Raw genomic sequence first — 25,657 nt, forward strand, 5'->3', positions numbered from 1 at the left:
GAGCTGAACATTTACTGGGCCACCCAGGTCAGAGCCACCTGAATGAGCAGGTACAGCATCAGTAGAAACAGGTGAGGAAACTGAGGAAGATACCTGGCTGGTGTCACAAGCAGCAACTGCTGGACACCCAAGAGATCCATGTGGGATATTTTATTTTTAAACTTTTAAAAACTGAATTTAGAGAGGGAGGGGAAGGGAGAGAGAGGGAGGGACAGGAACATCAATCTGGTTTTGTATGCATCCTGACTGGGGAATCAAACCAGCAACCTCTGCACTTTGGGATAACATTATAACCAACCTTAGGGCTCATGTGGGACATTTTAAAGGACTGACACCCAGACTGTCCTGGAACCTCTCAACGGGGACCAGGGGCATCTGAGGGTGGGGAGGGGTGGGGGTCTGAAGGTCCAGGGAAGTTGGCATTTGGGCCGTGAGACCTGTGGGGCAAGCCTGGGTCTGTCTCAGTCAGCACCTAGCATGGGTAGAGGCACAGCCATGAAACTGGGTCCCACTTCCTGGGATGCACCATTAGGCTCCAAGAGAGAAAAAGTGTCACTAGACTTCAGGCCATGTCCTCACTTTTTAACGCACCCAATAAAGGTCCTGAGTATATGGAATGCTGTCACTGGCGAAGAAGCAGCATCACCTTCCTAGAATATCCATTAGGAATCTATTTCCAGGGCTTGAGGACCAGTCAGGGGTAGCTGAGGGGCATACGCCGCCACAGCCCCCCACATAGGCAGTTCTTGATCCAGCGTTGTTCCCACTGTTTGACAGCTGTTGTCTTGTTGGGCGACTTGAGCATGGTGACACAGCCGCACCTGTAGGCAGAGCTGGGTGGGAGCAGCTGCTGTATGGGGTCCTCTCCCACCTGCCACTGGGCCCTAGCATATGCTGTTCCCCCACTAGGAACATTATTCCCTACATTGCCCCGAAAGCCCAGCTAACTTCTCCACATCCTTCTGTCCAGACTAAGGCTTTGCCCCCTTACCTCCGAGTGGATGGAGCAGGGTTAGGGGGTTCCAGTCCTGGCTTAGATACTCCCTAGTGGTGTGACCTTGGGAGTCAAAACCTGAGTCTGGGGTTGTGTAGCAGCAATCAGGGCCACGTTTGCAAAGTGCCAGCACAGGGCCCGAGCCTCATACTGCTGTGGTCATTCTTTCATTCCTGCACTTGGGTTACTGAAAACTGTGACAGCTGTGTGGTCACTGCTCACTATTGATGCTCCAAGCAGGGAAGCTCAGGACCTCTCAAGGCACCTCATCCCTTCCGGAAACTGTCTGCTGTGCCTGCTCAGCAGCACCACAAGGGAGGCGTGTTCACAGGTAGGGAAAGAGGCTCACAGAGGAGAAGGCTCTCAGCCCAAGGCTACAGGGTGGCAGAGTAGGGACAGTGTTTGCTGCAGGACTGACACAGGGTCCGCAGTGGGTGCCTCACCTTGTACAGGCCTTGCATTCCTCTGTGGGGTGGGCTCCCAGGTGTAGCCTCCGCAGGTGGTCGATCTTGGGCTGGCCTGTTGCCCTGGCAGATGAAAGGGGAGAGCAGAGAGAATCAGGGTCCCATAAGCACACAGAGAATATACATGTACACAGAGAGATGTGTGCACATGCAAATATGCACACATGTGCAGACAGGTGCATACGCACAAACACGTACACGTGTTAAGCACACATATGTACAGAGATGTGTGTACACACATGTACAGATGCAAACACAGATGCATGCACACGTCTGTAAATGTGCATACATACACACACGTGTGATGCATCCACTGTGGCAAAACACAAGCGAGTATGTGCATGTGGGTGTGCATCTACACTCCCTCTGCCCACAGAGACACCCGGCCCTGGATGATACCAGATTCCCTAGATAATACCAGAAAACTTGTCTGACCAGGCGGTGGCGCAGTGGATAGGGCGTTGGACTGGGATGCGGAGGACCCAGGTTCGAGACCCCGAGGTCACCAGCTTGAGCACGGGCTCATCTGGCTTGAGCAAAAAAGCTCACCAGCTTGGACCCAAGGTCGCTAGCTCAAGCAAGGGGTTACTCGGTCTGCTGAAGGCCCGCAGTCAAGGCACATATGAGAAAGCAATCAATGAACAACTAAGCAATGTCGCAACAAAAAACTGATGATTGATGCTTCTCATCTCTCTGTTCCTGTCTGTCTGTCCCTATTCTCTATCTATCCCTCTCTCTGACTCTCTCTGTCCCTGTAAAAATAAATAAAATAAAATAAAATAAAATACCAGAGAACTTGGCAATAGGAGACCCTACAGGAGTGGGACCTGGGGGCTGGGGCACAACAATTGGTTATATTCATGTGAAATATGTTTGAAAGTTTCCAGAACAAAGGGTTCAAAACCTCCTTAGGACCAACATTTGCATTCACCAAGTCTTTTCTGAACCTCAAACACAGAGGGAAGCCTGTGATTCATCAGGCCATGTCCCACCATGACACAAGAAAGGAAATGCCAGGAGGTCTCGAGGTTGGACCACAGGGATGTGAATGGTTTTCCTTTTGCTCATCTGCCTTCTGAAATTTCCACCCAAAGTAACAGGCTATTCAGGGAGGTCACATGTGTTTCTCCATCCAGTGAGTACTCAAGCAGAGGGGAGTCTGATGGGTCCCAGTGCAGATGGTGGCCCAGCCACTTCCTGGCTATGACCTTGGCTCAGTGATTATACCTTTCTAAGCTGTTCACTCACCTGTGAGATAGAGACAAAACACACCCCACCCCACAGTGCTACGGACAGTAAAGGGTAAACCTGGCAGGTTTGGGCTGTCCAGACAGCTGTTCCAAAGACAGGGCGGGCCCTTGACTGCTGGAGTTCTCCTCAGCCCTGCAAAGGTCCTACCTAATTTCGTTTCTACTGATGCCTTGGCCAGGCCAGATGTGGTTTATGGTGGGGGTCTTGGGCCGCATTATCAGCCTTACCTCTGCAGAGACTGGAGCCCAAGTAACCACAATAGGCCAGGTGGGCACTGTATACAGGAAGTGACAACCACAGGGAGGAGAATATTACATAGATATGTGAGTGCACAAATCAGTAAAGACTGAGGTAATGGTGGAGAGAAGTGACAGATAACGGGGAGGTGAGAGGAAGTTAATGCCTAAGCGAGGGACATCTCCTAGAATAGCATTCAGGTCAAACTGAGAAGGAAGCAGCAGGCATAGCCCATACAAAGGCCCTGAGGCAGAGGCATGAAGGAGTCAGGTAGGTTAGGGGGAACTTTTCAGAAGGAACACACAAAGGGCCTGAGGTAAAGAACACACACCTAATAAGGCCATCCAGCTGCAAGGTGGTGGCACTGCTGGGCAGAGTGGGAGCCTTGCCGAAGTGCAGGCGCAGGGGCTGCTTAGGCTGCAGGCGGCTGACCAGACCATCACTGACAGGCAGCCAGTCCAGGTTAGGGATGAGCAGCTGGCTGGGCAGCAGGCAGCACTCGTCAACAAGTGCCTCGTCTGGCTCGCTCGTGGGGCCCTCATCACGGCCTACAGAGAGGGACCATTGGGATATCGTGGTCAGCTTGGAGTTCAGGGACCAGGTTTGGGCCCAGCTCTGATCTGACTTTCTGAGTTGCCCTGGAAGCTCCTCCCCATCCCTGGCCTCAATCATTTCCTCTGTAAAACGGGAACCCAATTATTCATTTTAGAAATATTCAGTGAGCACTGGGTACCTTTCTGGGAACAGAGTTGCAAGAACAACAGAATCTGGCCCTCCAGAAACACACAGGCTGGTGACAGTAGACAAGCCACCAGATACCTAATAATGGGTGGTGTTTAGTGAGTACCCACCCCATGTTTAAACCTGTGCTGGGTGCTGGAGAAACAGTGGAGACCAAGACAGAGCCAGTTCAACTTGTGAAAACAGTGTAACAGGGAGACTCAGCTAGGGCTTGTATGTTGGTGGGGGGCTGGGCATCTCACAGCAGATCCAGAGCTTGGTGAGCAGGCGGAAGAGCAGGGACATGCTGTCCTGGGTGTCGGAAGTAGCCGTGTACACAGGCAGGCAGCTGGGTTTCAACAGGCCCCAGATGCGGATGACGACCATCAGCTCCCGCAGCATGCCCAGTGAGGTGCCATCCCGTAGGAAGCTGTGTCCAGGCCTCAGTGGGGCACCCTGTAGGAAAAAGCACTTGGACTATGTATTTGAATATGTGCTGCATCCTAGGACCTGCATGGGTCCTGGGAGAGGGGGTTTTGGAGAGGGGCAGGGAGGGGCACACCTGGTTGGGCAGGATGGCCAGCAGGTAGAGCACAAAGTCGCCCACCCACTGCAGGAGCTGCTGCAGGGCTTGAAGTGTGTTCATGTCCAGGACAAACTCTTCTGTCTTGAGGTTGATCATGACCTTGTCAATATCTGAAGGGGGAGAGTGGTCATCGGTGGCCAGGCCCTGCCATCCAGAGACTGACCCTGCTTTGTACCCTGGGTCCCTCATCAACTACCAGTACCCACTGTGAGCTGGGCCTAGATGAGGCTGACCCAACACTATGAACAAGCCAGCAGGCAGGATGACTGAGCCAGGGACCTTGGAGGAAAGGGCTGGACCCATAGCAACAGGATGTCCACTAACTACTCTAAGGACAACCCCACTGCCCTTCGAGCCAAACTGTCTTGGGTCCTATGTAGCTCCTCCCTGACGTAGCTGTCAGGTCTTGACCTGACTCATCTATTTCTCTTTTTTTTTTTTTTTAAGTGAGAGTAGGGGAGATACAGAGACAGACTCCTGCATACACCCCTACCAGGATCCACCTGGCAACCCCTGTCTAGAACCAATGCTCTGCCCATCTGGGGCCACGCTCACAACCAAACTATTTTTAGCACCTGAGGCAGAGACTCCATGGAGCCATCCTCAGCACCTGGGGCCAATGCACTTGAATCAATTAAGCCATCGCTGCAGGAGGAGAAGAGAGAGAGAAAAAAGGGGGGGAGGAAGAGAGAGAAGCAGATGGTTGCCTCTCCTGTGTGCCCTGACCAGGAATCTAACCTGGGACTTCCACATGGTGGACCAATGCTCTACCACTGAACAAACTGGCCAAGGCCCTGACTCATCTTTTGTTCCCTCTGGTAACATCTGTCCCCAGCTCCAGGCAAGCCCTGAGGATCAATGCCTACACCTCTTTCAGGTACCATCCCCAAGCCTGGCACACAAGAAATACACAGTGGACAGTGTTCAAGTGGGATTTAGGATGGTCCCGCATACAACTATGCATGTGCAGTAGCTATCAGGATGGCCTGCCAGGTTGGGGCAGAGGGATGACCCACCAACATCTGTGATCTTGGCACAGATCTCAGTCAGCCGGTCGCCAGGACTCTTGTCGGGTGTGTTGAGGATGTGTGGGCGCAGCAGGGACTTGAGCGTGGAGCTGATGGCGATGAGAAAGAGTTTGGCATGGTAGTCGCACACAAGGGTCACAGTGCAGGGCGACAGCTTGCAGAGCGAGGCTTTCATGGCCAAGATCCGAGTGGAGAGGACCTACAGGGTGTACAGCAGGAGCAGGAACATTTACTTGAGGGGCCAGGGGAAGAGGTTTTTGCCAGTGTGTAGCTAGGCTGGGCAAGCTGGGGCAGCCTGCTTAATTCTGTGTCTCACTTTCTTATGGCAGAATCAGTAAGAGAACCAACCTCACAGAATGGGAAGTGTCAACCTAGGAGTGGCCTTGCCCACAGTGGATACCAGGCCATGTCTGGGGACATCAGTGGTTGTCACACTTGGGATGCTCCTGGCACTGAATGGACAGGGGTAAGGCATACTGCCCACTCTGCCCAGGATGACCCCCTCCACCCCCCACAACAGAGAGAGACCTAGCTCAGGTGTTAGCAGTGTTAAGGGAAACCTGGTCTTGTGGGACAAGTGAACGTGCTAAAGTATTCAAATGCTTCGGCACTGGCTGGGTAGTTCGGTCGGTTAGAGTATCATCCCAATATACCAAGGTTGTGGGTTTGGTCCACATTAAGGACACATACAAGCATCAACCAATGAATGCATAAATAGTGGGGGGAGAAATGATGCTTTTCTCTCTCACCCTCTTTTTCTCTCTTAAAAAAATTTTTTTTTTGTCTGACCAGGTGGTGGCGCAGTGGATAGAGTGTAGGACTGGGATGCAGAGGACCCCGGTTGGAAACCCTGAGGTCACCAGCTTGAGCATGGGCTCATCTGGTTTGAGCAAGCTGGCTTGAGCAACGGGTCACTCGCTCTGCTGTAGCCCCCCGGTCAAGGCACATGTGAGAAAGCAATCGATGAGAAACTGAGGTGCCGCAACTAAGAATTGATGCTTCTCATTTCTCTCCCTTCTGGTCTATCTGTCCCTCTCTCTGTCTCTCTGTCTCTGCCACAAAATAAAATAAATAAAAATCTTTTAATGCTTTGAGTGAGGGCACTTAAGCAGTAATTTTATTTCCACCACGATCAGCTCTGGACCCCTGCTGCACCCTCACATCCTAACAATCTCATTCACATCCTATCAGACTGCTCTTGTACAGGGGGCCTTTCTCCCCTTTTATTGTCTTACTGGTTATTACTGCCCAGAGAGGAAAGCTACCCATTTCTGAAATTGTTCTCTGTGTAGCACTCCCCCCATATTCAACTCATGCTTGAGTTAAGGGCCCCTTGCAGATACTTGTGGTTTCACAGGTGCACAATCATGTCACCTGGTCATCATTTTCTCTTCCTCTCTGACCTTTAAACCTATTTATCGGTCCTATCTCATCGTGCATGTGAGGCCTTCAACTGTGCACACATACACACTCACACACTCTGAGCTGTTTGAGAAGACGGCCCTTGCAGGTGGCAGAGGTGGTAGCCCCAGGGGTTCATATGTCACCTGCAGGGCTCTGACTTCCTAAAGAAAACTCTCCGGATGAAGGACTAGGTAAGAAGAGAGGGGGAATCCTCTGTCAGGAGAGGGCATGTGGCCTAGAGCTACCTGCTGCAGGGCAGCTTTCTGGCGCGTGTATTCCTCATGCAGCCGCTCCACCAGGCTCTGCACCATGGTGGGCTGCACATGCAGCAGGATGTCCCACCAGTCATAGCCAGTCACCATGCAGTACTCTAGCAGGAAAAGCAGGTGCCGCAGGGCCAGGTTCGTGTCCAGAGTATGGCCCATGGAAGGCGAGATGCGCAGCACACTCAGCTGTGGGAGAGAAGATGGCTGGTGAGGCCACAGAGGGAGTGCGGGGTGGATGAAGTTCTTAGCCTTGTCTTAAACTTTGGGTACCACACTTCCTCCCAGGGCCTCGTGGTCCTGCTGCTATGTGGGCAATCAGAGCCTGGCATGTGAAATATTAGCGGGCTTGAGGGAGCCATGCAGCACTTTCCAAAAACTGACTGAAAGGCGGCCCTATACCAAGTCTCATTTGGGGTGACGGGACCCATCATTTAGGCTCCATTATGGAAGCAACCCCATGGGGGAGGACCACAGGAATCCCACCAGACACAGACATGGCTCCCCAAAGAAGCTAAGACCCTCACTTAGGACCAGGCTGTGGAACAGTAGACAGGCAAGGCCTCTACACACAGGTGCTGAAATGGACCAAAAGTTGGGTGGAAACCAGAAACAGAAGTGACAGCCAGGTGTCTGACAGTTAGACCCTTTTCCTCCAGGGCAGCTGGGGGTGGGGTGGGGGTTACTCCCCCCCCACACACACACACTGAGGGGCTGTTTTGGAGCACCAGGACAGACAGCATTTACCTTCCCATGGTTGTCAATGCCCACAAGGGCCAGGGAGGTCCAGGACAGCTGCATGGCCTTGAAGTGGATGGCAGGGCCTGTGGTCCGAGCGCGCTTGATGGCTGGCTCATCCATGGAGCGTGGAGCTGTTGAGCTGTAGAAGATGGCCATGGTCTGCAGTGACAGCCGGTGCACAATATGGACACTGCCATCATGGAAGGCCAGGGCCAGCCCTAGGGTTAGGGCACATGCAGGGTCAGGAGTAGGAAGAGCCTGGAACACGCCCAGGGGTGGCTGTGGGACTGCCTGGCTCTGGATGAGAGGAAGTCACTACCCTGGGGATGGGTGCGCCCCAAGCCACAAAGGTCCACCACACCGTGTGCGGCCAGCTGCTCCACAACCACGATACCCTTTTCCTGTGCCAACGGCCCACGAGAGGGAGTGGAGCAAGCCAATGTCAGCTCAGGCTGCATATCCCCAGCTTCCTTGCAGCTGGCACTCTTTTGACTGATATGAGTAAATGCACAACTTCCAGGGGGACAAGGTAGGAGGACACAGAAGCACACAAAGGGCCTTATGGCAGGAACAGAGGTCAGTAAGGTCATGGGCTCGAGCCCAAAGTTTGTAATGAATGTGTAACAGGTTTGGGGGCTATTAGCCACCCCAGTGTTTCCAGCCTAACTCACTCATGGATACAGGTTCCAGAGACTGAAACCAGGATCAACGTCTCAGCTGCTACAAGGTGGCACTACTTAGATCTGGAAAGTCTTCCCACAACCTCTGCCTTATTGACTTCTAACAGCTCTTTACATGTTAAAGATACAGCTTTTTATCAGCCAGTCTCAGACATTGGAACTTGTTGGATCCTGAAAGCAGGGCCACCTCCTTGCTGCGAACTGACTAGAGACTAAGAGACAGCAGCCACGACCCTAAGCTGCGAGACCTGAGCTCTGAGCCCATCATACCAAGGCCAGGGTAGAACTGTGTGTCGCTGGCCACCTTCAGGTCAGTGTTGGTGAGAGAGATGGGCAGTTTGGGTAGTGCCACAGCAGACACTCGGTCCAGGTCATTGGTGGCTGAAAGGATCCGCCATTTGAGAATCATGGGCTGCTTGTCACCAACTGAAAAGGGGGAAGAGATACAGGACAGTAGTGGAATGAAAACAAGACAAATGCCACAATGGTGGGCCCCAAAGGGGACAATGTCCAAGCTCCCTTCTCTGATCCTGGGCCCCACCCCTGCCCTGGCCACTCAGCATACCACATCCCAGCCAGCTGTTTGGTGCAGGATAGGTATGTGACCCAAAGTGGCTAACAGAACCCAGTCCTGAGACTTCCTGGGGATGAGGAGGAGGCATCCAACAGGAAGCTGTCAGCTGGCAGTAGTAGGTGCCCATTTGATGGGCCCAACACACTGAGAAGGGGGACACAAACCCCAAAACTCAACCTTGTGACTTAACCAGCTTGGGGTAGTTTTGTCCCTTATGATCTAAGAGATTCTAGGTGGGACCCCAGCTTTCTCCACCACATAAGATGCATCCTCTCCCTATACCCACACCCTCAATGCGACGATGAAGCCCCTCTAACAAGAAGTATAATGGCCTGACCAGGCAGTGGTGCAGTGGATAGACCATCAAACTGGGACACAGAGGTTCAAAACCCCGAGGTTGCTGGCTTGAACACAGGCTCATCTGGCTTGAGCACGGGCTCACCAGCTTGAATGTGGAGTCACTGGCTTGAGCATAGGATTATAGACATGACCCCATGGTTGCTGGCTTGAGCCCAAAGGTTGCTGGCTTGAAGCCCAAGGTCACTGGCTTGAGCCCAAGGTCACTGGCTTGAGCAAGGGGTCACTCGCTCTGCTGTAGCCCCCCAGTCAAGGCACATATGAAAAAGCAATCAATGAACAACTTGATAGATATGTAAATTCCAAACTGCCCTCTTGATGTTCCGCTTATCTGTCAGACCTCACCCTTACTGGACTATTGACCCTGAGACAGAGGAATTCCAAAAGCTGTCAAGCTGCCCCAAGGAGGGGCTCCGGACATACCAGGATTTTTGATTCAACACCCACATGCTCGAAGCCCCCCAAGGAGGAGCATTCCGGACATACCAGGACTTTTGCCTCAGTATCCCCTCAGGCTCTCCCAAACACTATATAACTTGCCCCTAGTCTGTAACTGGTGCTCTTCTCCCCCAGGAGAAGTGCCCAGCAGGGTTCCTTTCTTCCTTTCAATAAAGCCTGTTACTCTGGTCTTTCAGACTCCCATGGATTCCAACATTTGGTGCTGAAACCTGGGACAGGGTACTAACTGCCTGGACGATCCCTCTTTGCCGTCCAAACTTACAACCAGGGAAGCAATGAGCAGCGGCAGCTCGTCCCGGGCTTACTCCCTGATTCTGTTTGGACGTGTAATTGTGGGTTGATTGGCCGGCAGTCTAACCCTGTCCTGAACCCCTGCTGGACCAGAAGGTAAGGAGTTTCTCCCTTCCCCTTCCCCAGTTGGCCTCTAAATTTCTCTCTAAAAACATCCCTTTCTGGTTGGACAGTTTTCTCTGACACGCCTCACGTTTTGAGGGGTTTGACTTTCAGTCTCAGTGGACTGCACGGAAGACTAGGCGCCTAGCCAAACCTCTCCACTCTCTCGGACTTCTCGTCCTCGGAGCTCCCTGACAGGTGGTGACGACCTCTATCAGGGATGACTCCCCCACACGGAGATTCTCTCCTCTTGGGACAGTGACAAAAGGTGGGGACGCCCCCTCTTGCTCACCTGTCTCCACTATGGGCTCTTCAGAGTCTAAGCCTTCCGATCAGACACCTCTAGGATGTCTCATAAAAAACCTCACCAAACTCGGTCTCTCAGACCTCAAACTGACTGAAGAAATTAATCTTCCTCTCTAACACGGCATGGCCTCAGTACAGACTAGACAATGACTCCCATTGGCCTGAAAACGGGACATTCAATTACAATATCCTAAGACATCTTGACAATTTCTGCCACAGGACGGGGAGGGCATCAGAAATTCCTTATGTGCAGGCTTTCTTCTCCCTTCTCTCCTGTCCTTAATTTCTGTACCTTCTGTTCCACACGCAGGCCGGTTTTGGCCAAAGAAACCTCACCTAAAATCTCTGCTCCTAATCTTTCCTTCTCCCCGGACTCCCAAACTCTCTCCTTCTCCTGCCTGACCCCCAGGGAACCCCTCTCTCGGGACCCCTCTCTAGTCTCTCAGCAAATCTTTTTTGCTGGAGTCTCTTCCCTCCAGAAAGCCTCTTCCCTTCACTAAATCCTGTTTTCTCATTTCACCAGTCTCTCTTTCTCCTCCCCTGCTGGCCAGGGGCCTCTCCCTTCTCCACTGTGTTCTTTGTCCCCTCCCCCCTCCTTAGAAGCTGTGCCTGTCTCATCTCTGACCTCTCTTCACTCCTTACAAACTGCAGTTCTGTCTCCTCTCCGACCCCTCCTACTTCCTTACAAACTGTGACTGTGCCTCTTTCCCCCTTGCCCTCTCTTCTCTCCTCAGAGCTCTAAATCCTTTTGACTCCTCTGACCATGTGGCGCCACACCAATACTTTAACCTCCTTCTCTCCTCCTACAGATTCTGACTTTCCTTCTTTCCATCCAGCTGCTCACACTGTCCATCCGTCTGCTTTTTCTCTTCCTCCCCTCTTTGCTGGCAACTCCCTACCATCTCGAAAAACTTAAAAAACAGAATTGTATATTAAGCTATGTGAGTAAGTAATCTGTCTTGTCTCATTGTTTGTCAGAAAATATTTCTAGTGAATTGAAACAAGTAAAGCGCGCTCATTTAAATTCCTTTATTCATAATATGTGAAGTCTTCGTTTAATGTGTAACTGTGTCTGTTTCTAAGGCCTTAAACCAGTAATTACCCACCTCATAAACCAGGTTTACTCATCCCCATGAAATCTCCCTGCAATACCCCCATCTTTCCTGTTCAAAACCCTTCAGGAGCTTATCACCTCGTACAAGCCTTATACCTAATCAATGAGGCAGTAATTCCCCTCCATCCAGTAGTCCCTAATCTCTGTAAATTACTGTCACACATTTTCTCAAACACCACTCATTCACAATCCTAGCCCTCAAGAATGCCTTCTTTACCATTCCTCTACACCCTGACTCTTACTTTCTGTTTGCCTTTACCCAGATACTAATGCAGCCCAGCAACTTACATGGACTATTTTACCCCAGGGGATCAAAAACAGCCCACACCTGTTTCGGCAGGCACTAGCTCAGGATTTAGCAGCACGCAATCTCAAAACTAGTACTCTCTTATAATATGTAGATGACCTACTCCTCTGCAGCCCCTCCCTACCTGCCTCAAGAAGACGCACCACCACCCTTCTTAACTTCCTCGCTATGAAGTGTTATCCTGTCTTCTCTGCTAAGGCTCAACTTTATTCTCAGTCCCTAGTCTATCTAGGCATTACTTTAACCCCCACCGCCTGAAGTCTCACCCTAGATCAAACTCAGACCCTCCACAGTCTCCAACCACCTACCACCACAGATCAAATCTTTCCTCAGTCTAATAGGCTCTTTAAACACTGAATTTCCAATTTTTCTCTTAGTCAAGCCCCTCGGTGAGATCTTCTGAGCATGGCTTTTAAGGTCTATAATGACCAAGGAAGTAACAGAAAAGGCAAATAAGGCCCAAAAGAAGTCAGAAAATACCAGCTTTTGGCTCCAGCGCCCTAAGGGGCTTCATAGCATTTCATCAAGGCCCTGCTCCAGAGTGGAAAGAAAGGTCATTGAACTGAATGAAGTCTGCCAGGCTTCCCGGCCCCACCAGTGACACACCTGTGCTGTGGAAAGAGGGACACGAGAAGGTAGGCTGCCCCCTTTCTCCATGGAGGGAGGGTTCAGTCTCTTCTAGCCCTGCTCCAGCTACCTGTGACCTGACCTTGCCCAGCGTGCTGGGAATTGCCACTGAAGGCCCAAGGACATCGTTCACGAGCCTAAGGTATTTCTTCCAAGTAGCAGATAAACTGATCTCATTTCTTGTAAACACAAAGGCCATCTACTATGCCTTGCCTGAATATTAAGTTTTATTTATCCCTCAAAGATCTCTACTGTGGGTATTGACAGTCTGATTTTATTGCTTTATTTAATGTTTAGTATCTCCTTTGTTCCTCTTATCTCAATGCCCAGCTAGAAGCAGTGGTCACTAGGACTTAAACTCTAACTGCAAAGTGAAGAAATGTAACACCCTTTCCCTAAGTACTTGCAGGTTTTATAGGTCACTCAGCAAACTGTTCAAACACTGTCCAAGAGGCATTTCCAGCATTACATCACCCAAGGACTGACTTTCACATGGACAGGTCCACACACCGTGATCCTGACAACTCCCACTGCTGCTAAAATAGAAAAACGGAATGCCTTACTCCAACCACAAACCTGAAGCTGGTTGGTCTACGTATGGCAAATATATGAAAAAACTAAGGACTCTTTTAGTCAGGCTTTGGGAAAAGGGAAACTAGGATAAAAAGAAAGTCAACTTGATTGTCACTAGAGGTTAAAATTTTTTAAATCAAGAGTTCTGACTAGAAAGGAATTGTATGGTTTTGATAATAGAAGGTATAAGGTATGGAAATACTTTTGAAAGAAAAAGGAAAAGCAAGTTGTTATGAAGGCCAGTTATTTCTGGATAAGAAAGTGCATGAAAGTTGAAGGTTTATGTAAGTTGTAGAAGGTTTGTGCAGGTTGTAGGAGATTTGTACTGAGAAAAAAGAATTTGTACAGTCAGAAAACTGGTTTTCAAAGAATGTTTAATCAGTCACCCTAGCTAACAATCCTCTACCCTCCCCACTTATTAGGACGACTCTTTCCTCCACCCTGACCATCTGGAGCTCAGAAACAGAGAAACAAAACTGACCCCTTGTCCTTCTATTCTCTATTCACCTCTCAGCCTGCCTCACCAAATCAGGAACTTTCTACTTGTGTGGGACCAACACCTATCTGCGTCTCCATACTAATTAGACAAAAACCTGTACCCTAATCTATCTCACCCTAAATATCAACCTAATCCTACCCCATGAGCCTCTTCCAGTTCCTAATACACTATCCATCAATGTAAGGACCAAACAAGCTATACAGGTAATTTCTCTTCTTATTGCTTTAGAAATCTCTACAAAAGTAGATCTAGGGACAAGGGGACTAGCCACACTGCCCTGTCTTATTCCTATTTACTCTCTCTCTCTCTCTCTCTCTCTCTCTGAAGCCCAGTGAATTCGTAAACATGGAATCAGTGGTTTCACACAAACTGGGCGTCTTACTATTGCCTTTAATTAGTTCACTCACTCTCCTATTTACTTTTCTAACTTTTAAACCCTGCCTCTTACATTTGTTTACTAGTTTCTTACAGAACTGCATGCAGACCTTCGCCAATCAGACAACTGGAAAAAATCTACCTAACCCTACACATCAACCCTGAAACCTGCCCTCATGAAACAGAAAAATCTGAAACCCTGTATCAGCAAACCTTCTAAATTCTATCTTTCAACCTGTACAGGTCCCCTAACCCTAAAGCTCTCCCATATTCCTGAAGAACTAGGAGAATAAATAGCAACACCTCTTAACGCTTCTCAGTCTTTTTCCCTTCACATAGTAAAAGGACAAGACCACTGGGTCTTCTTGGCTGAAGAAGAGCCTACAAACGGACATGAAACATTTCTTTTAACTCAAGCTAACTGCTCTCTCCAGGTCTGCCAGGAAAAAATATCTCTAACTTTACCATGGAAGAACTTTCACACACACACCCCTATACAACCCTCCTTATCTCTGCATTGCTGATCTCCAAATACCTGCCTCTTTCTTTATTAAGTTCCTACAGGCCGGGATGAGAGAAATGTCTAGGATTACCTACAATCAAATGCTCCTACACTCCTATTCCCCAGTACCCCAAGGAGAACTTCACGAGGGAAATATCAAATAGGCAGGGATGACAGCAGGAAGAAGCCGTCCCTCAGCCCGAGAAGTTCCCTCCTGAATGTTCTCCAAACCCTCTTCCTCTTTACCACACATATTCAATCCTTCTAAAAAAACTTACACCAACAGGTTTCCTATATCTTAAAATCTCCACATGTCCTCTCAATTTGAGAGGAACCAGACCAGCATGTCTCATGAGGCTCATCTAGGAGACCATGCATCACCATGTCACTCTGTCCACTCGGCACTCGCAGCAAGCAACTGACAATTATTACCCCGCAAAATTTTTTTACTTCCTCACTCAGGTTTTCAGAGACATCACCTGGTTCAGACCTCACAGCATGGAAATTGATGACCTCCTTAACTGGATGAGGGACTTGGCTTGGCAAGGTTCCCTTCTTGAGTTCTCTTCAGAAGAAGCAATAATTTTCCAATTTTTTCTCCTCTTTCTCCTCATCACCCCTCACCATATATTATAAAATTAATAACTGCCTTTCTTTTATATGTAACCACAGAGTTGAGAAATGATAGATATGTAAATTCCAAACTGCCCTCTTGATGTTCCGCTTATCTGTCAGACCTCACCCTTACTGGACTATTGGCCCTGAGACAGAGGAATTCCAAAAGCTGACAAGCCGCCCCAAGGAGGGGCTCCGGACATACCAGGATTTTTGATTCAACACCCACATGCTCGAAGCCCCCCAAGGAGGAGCATTCCGGACATACCAGGACTTTTGCTTCAGTATCCCCTCAGGCTCTCCCAAACATTATAGTCTGTAATCGCCCCTAGTCTGTAACCTGCGTTCTTCTCCCCCAGGAGAAGTGCCCGGCAGGGTTCCTTTCTTCCTTTCAATGAAGCCTGTTACTCTGGTCTTTCGGACTCTCATAGATTCCAACACAACTAAGGTGCTACAATGAATAATTGATGCTTTTCATCTCTCTCCCTTCCTGTCTGTCCCTGTATGTCCTTCTCTCTGTCTCTGCCACACATACAAACACACACACATATACACACAAAAAAAGTGTAGTGATTTCCATGAATCTGGGCTTGGCCAGTGGGCACTGGGGAACAGTGATATAAGCAGAGGATCAAACAGTGCTTGTGCCCAGGTTGCTAGGGTAAGCACGCTGGACTGCAAGGGAGTATGCTGTGGGAGGACAAGCCCAGCTGGCTGTCAGCAGCCTCAGGCCAGGGGCTGATGGCAGGCACATGAAACCAAGTGGGTGCAGCCGGGTAACCTGGCCCAAAACAACATGGGCTGTGGTTTTGAGCCTGAGTTTGGGGGTAGTTTGTTATGCGGCAAAGCTGACTCTCAAAGGGCTCATCTCTGCAACCATCGGTGTCCAGATTTGTGCCCTGGCTGGCTCCGCACAGTTTATAAATTTGCTGCACACTCAGTAAGGGAATCTTGGCAAATGCTGCACCCCTAGATGAAACTGAAGTCCAAAGAGGTCAGAGTGGAATTCAATATCCAACATGGAAGACACTACAGAGTGTAAAGATAACCTAAGTAGACTTCTAGGGAGGGCTTGTGGACAGGAAGCTGCGCACAGCCATTTAAATCCCCCCCCCCCCCACTTCACGACTTCACGCTGAGCCCTGATGCCGCCTTCCTGCCCCCTGCGGGGCCAAGAGCTGCTGGCTAAAAACTCCCCAGGATGCTTGTCCAAGGACAGGGCTATGTGGCCCTCCTCATGTTAATTACTCTGCAGCTACAATGGGCAGCTTATGTAACCACCTCAAGCAGCAAATGGAGCAGTGAGGGGCCTCTTGACATGGCTTCATTAGCGGCTTTCATGGCTTCCACTTAGCAATTCCCCAGCACATCCAACCATCCCAGGGATCCATTAGTGCTAATCAGCAAAAAGCAGAGCTTTTTTGGCCAGGAAAACATCTGCATCTGTGCCTCAAGGCAGGATTTACCCATCATAGCCCCACCATCAGGGATGAAAACCAGTGGCTTTTCCAGCTTCCACTAAAGCAGGCCAGGCCAGTATGTCCCAGGGTCTATATCAAGGAGGAGGGGGTGCCGGTCTTGGGGCCATTCTGAGCCATGGGGGCCCCGTGGGTAAAAGGATGGGGGGAAAGAGAGGTGAGCATGCTCTTGGCAAACTCAATTAACCCCTCCAGCCTCAGCTTCCTCACTCTAAATCAGTTTCTAGATTTCATGGCTTTTAGGCTTAACTGGTTCCCTGCAGCCATGCCCCTTGCTGAGCTGGCTTCAGCTCCTGGCCTCGTGCCCCAGGCCTTCTTAATACTGCTGTTCCTCCACTAACCACACAACCCAACAGGTTTCAGGGTGAGGTGGTTGGCCTGCCTACTGGGTGAGAATGAACAGGGAGGTCACCTTTGTGAGCCTCAATTTCCCCCAAATTAAAAGTCATATGCCCTGGCCCACAGAGGAGACTCACCCACAGGAGAGATCTGCTGGAAGATGTTGTTCACGGGGAGCCCCTCCTTCCTCAGGGACCAGCACTCCACGATGCTGCTTGTCTGACTGGACGCGCACAACAGCACCTGGGGGACATTGGGCAGCTTGATGAGGAGGTGGTACCTTCGGTATCCGCTAATTACGTGAGGCGGTGAAGCACTAGCTCAAACCCAGGCTCAGGTGCTGGCCTGCCTGATCCAGTCACCTCCCCTCCCTAGGCCTCCGTTTCCTGAGTCACTAACACTGGCCCCAACCTCACAGTTGTGGACTCAAACCCAGGCCTCCCTACCCACCACCCTGCTGAGACAGCTCACACCACCCCAACGGTGCCCCTCCCTGGTGCTTTGGACCTTACTGCTGTATGGTTATGTTGGGAACCATAGTGACCTAGTAGGATCAGCTGAACAATAGCCCTAAAGATGTCCCTGTCCTGGTCTCAGGACTTGTGGACATATTACCTCACATGATAAAGGGACTTTGCAGGTGGAGTTAGATCAAGGAATCTGAGATAGAGACAACCCTGGATTCACTGGGAGCCTAGTGTAATCACAGGGTCCTGATATAAGAAAGGCAGAAGGGTCAGAGTCAGAGATGGAAGAGGCTGTACTGCTTGCTGTGACAGTAGAAGAAGGGACCACAAGCCAGGGATGCGGCACTTCTAGAAGCTGGAAAAGGCCAGAAACAGTTCTCCTTGGAGCCTCTGGAAGGACTAGCTCTGCCCACACCTAGGTTTAGCTATTTTGAACTCCCGATCCAGGACTGGACATGAGAAGTATATGACATTGTGACCATATCCCAGGTGGCCTCACCTGCTCGGACATGTCACGGGCCAGGAATTTGAGGTGGGTGATGGCGGGAAACTTATCCTTGCGGTTGAGGTCGGTGGTGCAGCGCATGAAGAGTGAGGGAAGGATCTCGGTGTCAATGCGACACTTCTCGCTGACCACGCTCACACACACCTTGTAGAACTGCACAGGGGAAGCACTGCTGCCATCAGCCGTGGCCACCACGATGTTGCCTCCACCCGTGAAGGCAATGTCAGCCAGGGCAACGCGACCACGCAGCCGGCATAGGCTCTCTGTTGATGTCAGCACCTGACCGTTGGGTTTGAGTAGGGACACAGTGACCAGGCCACTGACCGTCACCGCAATCCAGCCCTCCATGGGCTTGCCCCCAAACAGCGTGAGCGACGGTGAGAACTTGACACGGGAGAACTTCTCCCCAAAGCTGGAGGCGCCTGACTGCAGGAGAATGAACAAGCGTTCTTAGTACTACTGCCACCCCCACCAAGGGCATGAGAAAAGATGCACTGTTCAGCTGTTAGTGTTCTGCCTCTTGTGACCTAAACAACCCCCTTCTGAGGGTCATACCCACAGAAACACAGAGGAACAATGAGGCAGAAGCTATGAAAGCACAGACTTGAATTCAAATTCTGCCTCAGACACTTCAGCACTCTGTGATGTGGGCCTCTCTGACTCTCAGTCTCCTCATCTATACTTCAGAAGACCATGATGAGAATCAAATAACTGAACATATGTAGGACAGAAGTCAGTAACCTTCTCATGTAAGAGGCCAGACATAGTACTTTCCGGTTTGCGGCCAGGTGGCCTCTGCTCTATCTACTCCTTCTCTGCTCTATCTACTCCTTCTCTGTGTTTATAGAAGCAGCTACTGAGAAGACTGTTCACAGGAACAGGTAGGGCTGTATTTGGCCTGCAGGCTGTGGTGTGCCGGCTCCTGCATTAAGATTTTAGGAGAGGTCATGGAAACACTGGCTGCTACAATTTTATTACTATGTTATGTTTTCAAATTAATTTTTAGTGACATTTATGTGCAACAAAATTAACTGTTTTTTAAGCATGTGATTCCATGGGTCTTAACCAATACGTCATGGGAAACTGCTAAAACTGTGACCAGAATCCCCTTCCCTCAAAAGGGCCCTCACGGGCCCTGGCCGGTTGGCTCAGCGGTAGAGCGTCGGCCTGGCGTGCGGGGGACCCGGGTTCGATTCCCGGCCAGGGCACATAGGAGAAGCGCCCATTTGCTTCTCCACCCCCCCTCCTCCTTCCTCTCTGTCTCTCTCTTCCCCTCCCGCAGCCAAGGCTCCATTGGAGCAAAGATGGCCCGGGCGCTGGGGATGGCTCCTTGGCCTCTGCCCCAGGCGCTAGAGTGGCTCTGGTGCGGCAGAGCGACGCCCCGGAGGGGCAGAGCGTTGCCCCTGGAGGGCGTGCCGGGTGGATCCCAGTCGGGCGCATGCGGGAGTCTGTCTGACTGTCTCTCCCCGTTTCCAGCTTCAGAAAAATACAAAAAAAAAAGGGCCCTCATGTTCTTTAGCAATCAGTCCCATCCATCCCACCCCGGTTTCTTAGTTGTATTATTAGTTTTGCCTCTTCAAGAATTTTACCTAAGTGAAACCAGTATGCAGCCTTTATGTCTAGCTCCTTTCACACAGTATGATGCTTTTGAGCTTTGTCTGTGCTGTTAAAAACAGCACTGAGCTAGAGACTACACAGGGTTTTTCTAAGTGGTACAAGAGCATCTGTGCCCCCCATCTGGTGAGCTGGAAAAGAATGCAGATTCCTGGGCTTCTGACCTGTGCCAGGCCACAGGCGGACCCCACTCACACATTCTCTCAATCAATCTTCACCAAGACCCACCACCAACCCCATCTGACAATGAGCAAAGTGATGCATAGAAGCATGAAGACAGGATTTGAACTTCAATGCACCTTGACCCAGGAGACTCCCAGTTTTAACTATGACACTGGGCTGAGCCACAGGTTATGGAGAGAGGAATTCTGGAATATCACTGAATCAAAGTGTGAACTGGGTTCTGAGGACAGCACCCACCAGTTAAATGGGAGATTCACTGAGGACAGCAGCAATTAGTTAGACAAGTGGCCCACTGAAAACACAGGTGCCAACTGATAGCTTGATTAAAGGTGTGCGCTAGGCCCAGGAACTGAAAAACTGGACTAGAGGATGCTGGTGGTGGGAGAGGAGGAGCCGTGCTGGCAGGTAGATGGATAAAGTAAATGGTCTTGTCCACTGCCCCTACTCACTCAGGTAGATGCTTACCTTTTCCACATGCAGTGCCAGCTTCACACCGTTGTGCAGCCAAGACAGGGCCACAATGGGGTCCCCCTCCACCAGGCTTCCCACAGGACTCTCCCAGCTGTTGGCTAGGTGGTCTGCCATGCTCCAGCACTTGATCTGCCCATTGGCATCAGCAGACAGGAGTCGGGAGCCTGTAGTGAGCCAATTTGGAACACGGGAACAGGAAGAGCAGAGGCCACAAAGCCATAAGTTGAAGGTTCAAGTCCCAACTGTGACTTTGGGGACAGGACCAAGAAAATACAGAACACAACCCCCTAGGATTTGGGGTCAAGGGTGAGCATCACCATAGTCAACTTTGGCCATACAGGACCCTACCAACCCTGCCAGCCCGGCCCTCACCTGACTGGTCCCACTCGAGGCAGGTGATGGCCTCGTTGTGCTCTGAGCTGATGGAGTGCACATCCCAGGGGTGCTCTGTGTCCAGTATGTGGATCAGGCGGGTCAAGTCTGCAGGGTACAGGGCATAGTCAGCACAAACACAATGACATGTCCCTGAAGTGCCCGATGACTCCAGGGGTACTCAGGGAAAACCCAGCAAATGTTCTACCCACTGGGAAGTCATGGAGAGGCTGCTGACCATATAGATAGTTCAGGCACTAATGAGGAACAGGCTTGTTTTCCCTCAGGAAATAAGAACAGACCTGTAAATTTGCCACCAGTATGTGTGCAACAACTTTTTTTTAAGAAATTAAATTTGATGGGGTAACATTGGTCAATACGACTACATAAGTTCCAGGTAAACATTTTTATAGCATTTGAACTGTCGATTGCATTGTGTGCCCATCACCCAAAGTCGTCATTTATCATCGCTGTATATTTGTTCCTCTTTACTAAATTTGACATCAATGTGTCTACAACCACATTTTTTTTTTTTTTTTTTTTTTGTAATTTTCTGAAGCTAGAAACGGGGAGAGACAGTCAGACAGACTCCCGCATGCGCCCGACCGGGATCCACCCGGCACGCCCCCCAGGGGGTGATGCTCTGCCCACCAGGGGGCGATGCTCTGCCCCTCCGGGGCGTCGCTCTATCGCGACCAGAGCCACTCTAGCGCCTGGGGCAGAGGCCAAGGAGCCATCCCCAGCGCCTGGGTCATCTTTGCTCCAATGGAGCCTCGGCCGGCCGCAGGAGGGGAAGAGAGAGACAGAGAGGAAGGAGAGGGGGAGGGGTGGAGAAGCAGATGGGCGCTTCTCCTGTGTGCCCTGGCCGGGAATCGAACCCGGGACCCCTGCACACCAGGCCGACGCTCTACCACTGAGCAAACCGGCCAGGGCCTACAACCACATTTTTAAGAGACCCAGAAAACAGAATTGGAAGGAAATGACCCCAAAATGTTAACAGTGATTTCCCTTGTGGAAGGTAACAGATAGTTCTCTTTATCCTAAATGTCTGTGCTTTCCTAATTTTCTCTAATGAGTGCACATTACTCAAATGATGGAGAGAAGAAGATGGCCAGTGGCCATGAACCTTAGAGGCTTTCTAAAGTCAAAAGTGACATGTAAGGTCTGGAAACAGGCAGGAGTCTCCAACAAGCCTGAGTGGAGTGTCCACCCCTCCTCCCTTCCATCCCACAGAGGTGATCCCAGTGTCCCCCAGGCACCAGGTATAGGACAGCACCATAGAAGCCACCAGTTAAATAGGAGGTAGTTCACCAAGGATAGCAGCCATCAGTTAAATGCATCTGCCCTTTGCACCTCTGAAAGATTGAGGCCTTCACCACCCCCCAGTTATGAATGAGGAAGCCCTGAAAGGGCCTAGACGTGTGGGAGGTGGTTCCCGGGCAGGCCTAGAGACCTGGAGTCACCCATGGCCATGTGCCAAGCACCATGGGAGCCAGGGGTAGGAGTATAATACTGTGTGGGGAGAGGAGTGGAGGAAAGGGAACTAGGGCTGGAATGAAGGTGAAGGGGTGCACCCTGGTCATCGTTCCGGAGGTCCGTGGTGAAAGCAATGAGGTTGCGGCAGGACCAGGCGCAGGCCAGGGGCACTGACGGACAGTGGGTGCTCTTGGGCCACTTCTCCCACTCGCAGACGTAAGCCAGATCCATTGTGCCCACCTGCCACAGGTCACACACTGAAGACAGTCACCTGAGGAAGAGAGTGACCACCTGAAGGAGGGAGTGACAGGGAGGACTGGCTCATCTTCGCCAAGTGCCTGCCTGTAGGGCACTGAATGCCATGCTGGATGCTGGGTTACCATAAGGAATGAAAAGGATTCAATCCTTGCCCTTCAGTCTTGTGTGTGTGAAGGGAAGGGCTGCATTTTAAACACAGAGGGCCAGGAAGGCCTCACTGGGGAGAAGACATTTAAGCACAGGTGCAAGGGAACATGCTGAAGCATGCAGATGCCTGGGGAAAAGTACTGCAGGTGGAGGGAACAGCCAGTGCAAAGGCACAGATGGTGGGTCAAGCCTGGTGCGTTTAAGGAGTGGCCCCGTGATTGGGATGAGTTTGGGAGGTGACAAGGCAGGTTATGCAGGGCCCTGTGGGCTTTCACCACGAGTGACATAAGAGTTTCAGGAGGGCTGTGACTTACTTATGTTTCAACAGGACCCCTCTGCTGTCTAGAGGGTACAGCTGGGGGACAGGGTGAAGTGACTGCAATGGTCCAGATGAGCAATGGAAACTGAGAAGAGGTCAACCCTGAGTCTATCTTTAAGGAAGGGCTCCAGTGGGGCTACCTTTAGCTGAGTTGGGGAGACAGGTTGGGGGAGAGTCAGCAGTTTGGTCTTGGTGTGGGATTTACAGGTTGTAAGAATAATAATGGTGAAACTTCCTCAGTGCTCTCTCTGATATTGACTACAAGTTATTTCTTTTCACCACTGCCAAAGCCCAGTGAGGTAGTTAAGTACAATAAGCCCCACGTCCCCAATTCTTAAGACTTGCTCTTCCTGCAAGTCCTTCAACCTCTGCCTCCAAAGCCCTCCTTCTTCATCCACTTCCATCTCTGCTTTTCAGACACCGCTCCCAATTTGCCTCTTGAGCCCCCAAGTCCAGCCTAAACTCATAGACTTCACCTCAGACACCTCAAACAATCCCTACACTTATTCCCAAAGCCCTCCACGCCCCGCCCCTAACACCCTTTGCTTTCCAGACCTCGACCTATATAACCTAGCCCTCCAGGTTCAGCCTCCAATTCTCCCCTTGAGACTCCAGGCTCCAAATCAGAGACCCCATGCAACCGCTAGGTTCCGCCCCCAAGTCCCTCCATAACCTTCAAGGTCCGCCCCAAATTCACCCCAGGACCCTCCCTAGAGAGAAACTATTCCTAGGTCCTGTCCCGATTTCCCCCGGCTGAGCAACCTGTTTCCGCCACAACCCCCAGACCACGCCCAGAGATACAAGCGGGTACCCAGCACCCTTTGCTTTCCAGACCCGCCCCCTGAACCCACAGGCCCCGCCCCCGGACCGCGAGTCCCCGCCTCCTCCAGGACACGCTTCCCGTGGTCACATGGAAGCCGGCGGAGCCCTCCAGATCTCCGTACCCCTTCGCTCACCAGGCCAGCGCGTACGCCACGGCCGCAGCGTGCACTCGCCCTAACTCCCCGGCTCCAGCGCAGCCATCTTCCCTGGGATCAACGAGTCGCCCGCGCAGCGCGGCCGCTTTCCAGAGACTTCCGGGACGGCCGCAGCTCCGGCTCCGCCCACTTCCGGCCTTGTTTGTGTGTGAGTGTAGATTTTTTTTAGCAGGTACCTGAGTTGTTTTATTTGTTAGACTAACAAACACTTTTTCGACTGCAGTGAAAGACCCCCTTTAGTTACGCTATGTACTGCATTGATATCATATAAAGATGGGTTGCCAAACCTTTGTAACATAACCGTAGTGGAAACAAAGTATTTATATGCCCTGTAAAAAGACCCAAGGTGGGCCCTTTTGTTTGCTTCGACAGCACATGGAACACTACAGCCCTGGCGGGTTAACTAAGCTGATTAGAGTGTTGCCCCAATAGCTGTACTCCAAGGTTGTGGGTTGAATCCCAGTACGGCCACATACAAGAATCTACCCATGAATACATGGGATTGGTGATTCTCTCTCAAAGAAATACATTTTGAAAAATTGAAATGGGCCCTGGCCAGTTGCTCAGTGGTAGAACCTCGGCCTGGCGTGTAGAAGTCTTGAGTTTCGGTCAGGGCACATAGGAGAAGTGACCATCTGCTTCTCCACCACCCTACCGTTTCCCCTCCTGCAACCATGGCTCTAATGGTTCGAGCAAGTTGCTTGCCCCTTGCCTCCCTGGATCCCTGATGGCTCCCTGGCCTCAACCTCAGGCATTAAAAATAGGCTGGTTGCTGAGCAACAGAGCAGCAGCGCCAGATGGGCAAGGTATCACCTGGTAGGGGGCTTGCCTGGTGGATCCTGCTCCAGGGACATACTGGAGTCTGTCTCTCCGCCTCCTCACCTCTCACTTAATAAAAAAAATATATATTTTTTTGCATTTTTCCGAAGCTGGAAATGGGGAGGCAGTCAGACTCCCGCATGTGCCCGACCGGGATCCACCCGGCATGCCCACCAGGGGGCGATGCTCTGCCCCTCTGGGGCGTCACTCTGTTGCATCCAGAGCCATCCTAGCACCTGAGGCAGAGGCCACAGAGACATCCTTAGCGCCCCAGCCATCTTTGCTCCAATGGAGCCTTGGCTGCAGGAGGGGAAGAGAGAGACAGAGAGGAAGGAGAGGGGGAGGGGTGGAGAAGCAGATGGGCGCTTCTCCTGTGTGCCCTAGCCGGGAATTGAACCCGGGACCTGCACGCCAGGCCAACGCTCTACCACTGAGCCAACCGGCCAGAGCAATAAAAAAAAATATTTTAAAAATTGGAATGGTACAGAGATTACTGTATTTCCCCATGTATAAGACACTCCCATATATAAGACACATTTTTTTTTTTTTTTTTTTAGATTTTATTTCTTCATTTTTATTAGAGAGAGAGGGGAGAGAGAGAGAGAGGGAGAGATAAAGAGAGAACAGGGGGAGGAGCAGGAAGCATCAACTCCCATATGTGCCTTGACCAGGCAAGCCCAGGGTTTTGAACCGGCGACCTCAGTATTCCAGGTTGACGCTTTATCCACTGCGCCACCACAGGTCAGGCCTATAAGACGCATCTTAATTTTGGGGCTCGAAGTTTGAAAAAAAATGTATTACATAAACTTATTGAACTCAAATGATATTATTCATAAAATTCATACAACTCATCTGTGTGAAAAAGCGGGAAATGCAAGTTAAAAAAATCTACAACCACTGTATAAGATGCACCCAATTTTTAGACCCCAAATTTCTCGAAAAAGGGTGCATCTTATACTCGGGCAAATATGGTAGCATGGCCCTTGTGCATTGTAAAGCATTCAATTTTTTTTTTAACAGAGAGTCAGAGAGAGGGACAGATAGGGACAGACAGGAACAGAGAGAGATGAGAAGCATAAATCATTAGTTTTTCATTTTGGCACTGTAGTTCATTGATTGCTTTCTCACATGTGCCCTGATGGGGTGGGGGGGTGGGGCTACAG

At 50.8% G+C, this 25,657-nt stretch overlaps 1 protein-coding gene across 2 annotated transcripts; it reads right to left on the reverse strand.

The window, feature by feature from the left end:
* Positions 1–583: 583 nt before the first annotated feature.
* Positions 584–23,796, reverse strand: MED16 (mediator complex subunit 16). Of its 2 annotated transcripts, none has more exons than XM_066341823.1 (15): positions 23,643–23,796; positions 22,073–22,245; positions 20,499–20,606; positions 20,121–20,290; positions 17,853–18,284; positions 17,024–17,129; positions 8,639–8,794; positions 7,695–7,906; positions 6,930–7,136; positions 5,269–5,479; positions 4,229–4,362; positions 3,930–4,122; positions 3,278–3,494; positions 1,438–1,521; positions 584–821 (listed from the first exon to the last, which is right to left on the reverse strand). In XM_066341823.1, the coding sequence occupies exons 2-15, from the start codon at positions 22,203–22,205 to the stop codon at positions 695–697; spliced, it is 2,490 nt and encodes an 829-aa protein (XP_066197920.1). In that variant the 5' UTR covers positions 22,206–22,245; positions 23,643–23,796; the 3' UTR covers positions 584–694. The 2 variants fall into 2 exon arrangements, with proteins under 2 accessions (XP_066197920.1, XP_066197924.1); XM_066341827.1 differs by having other exon boundaries at positions 23,655–23,753.
* Positions 23,797–25,657: the final 1,861 nt, after the last annotated feature.

The sequence above is a fragment of the Saccopteryx leptura genome, chromosome 1, assembly GCF_036850995.1.
Source record: "Saccopteryx leptura isolate mSacLep1 chromosome 1, mSacLep1_pri_phased_curated, whole genome shotgun sequence".
Taxonomy (NCBI): domain Eukaryota; kingdom Metazoa; phylum Chordata; class Mammalia; order Chiroptera; family Emballonuridae; genus Saccopteryx; species Saccopteryx leptura.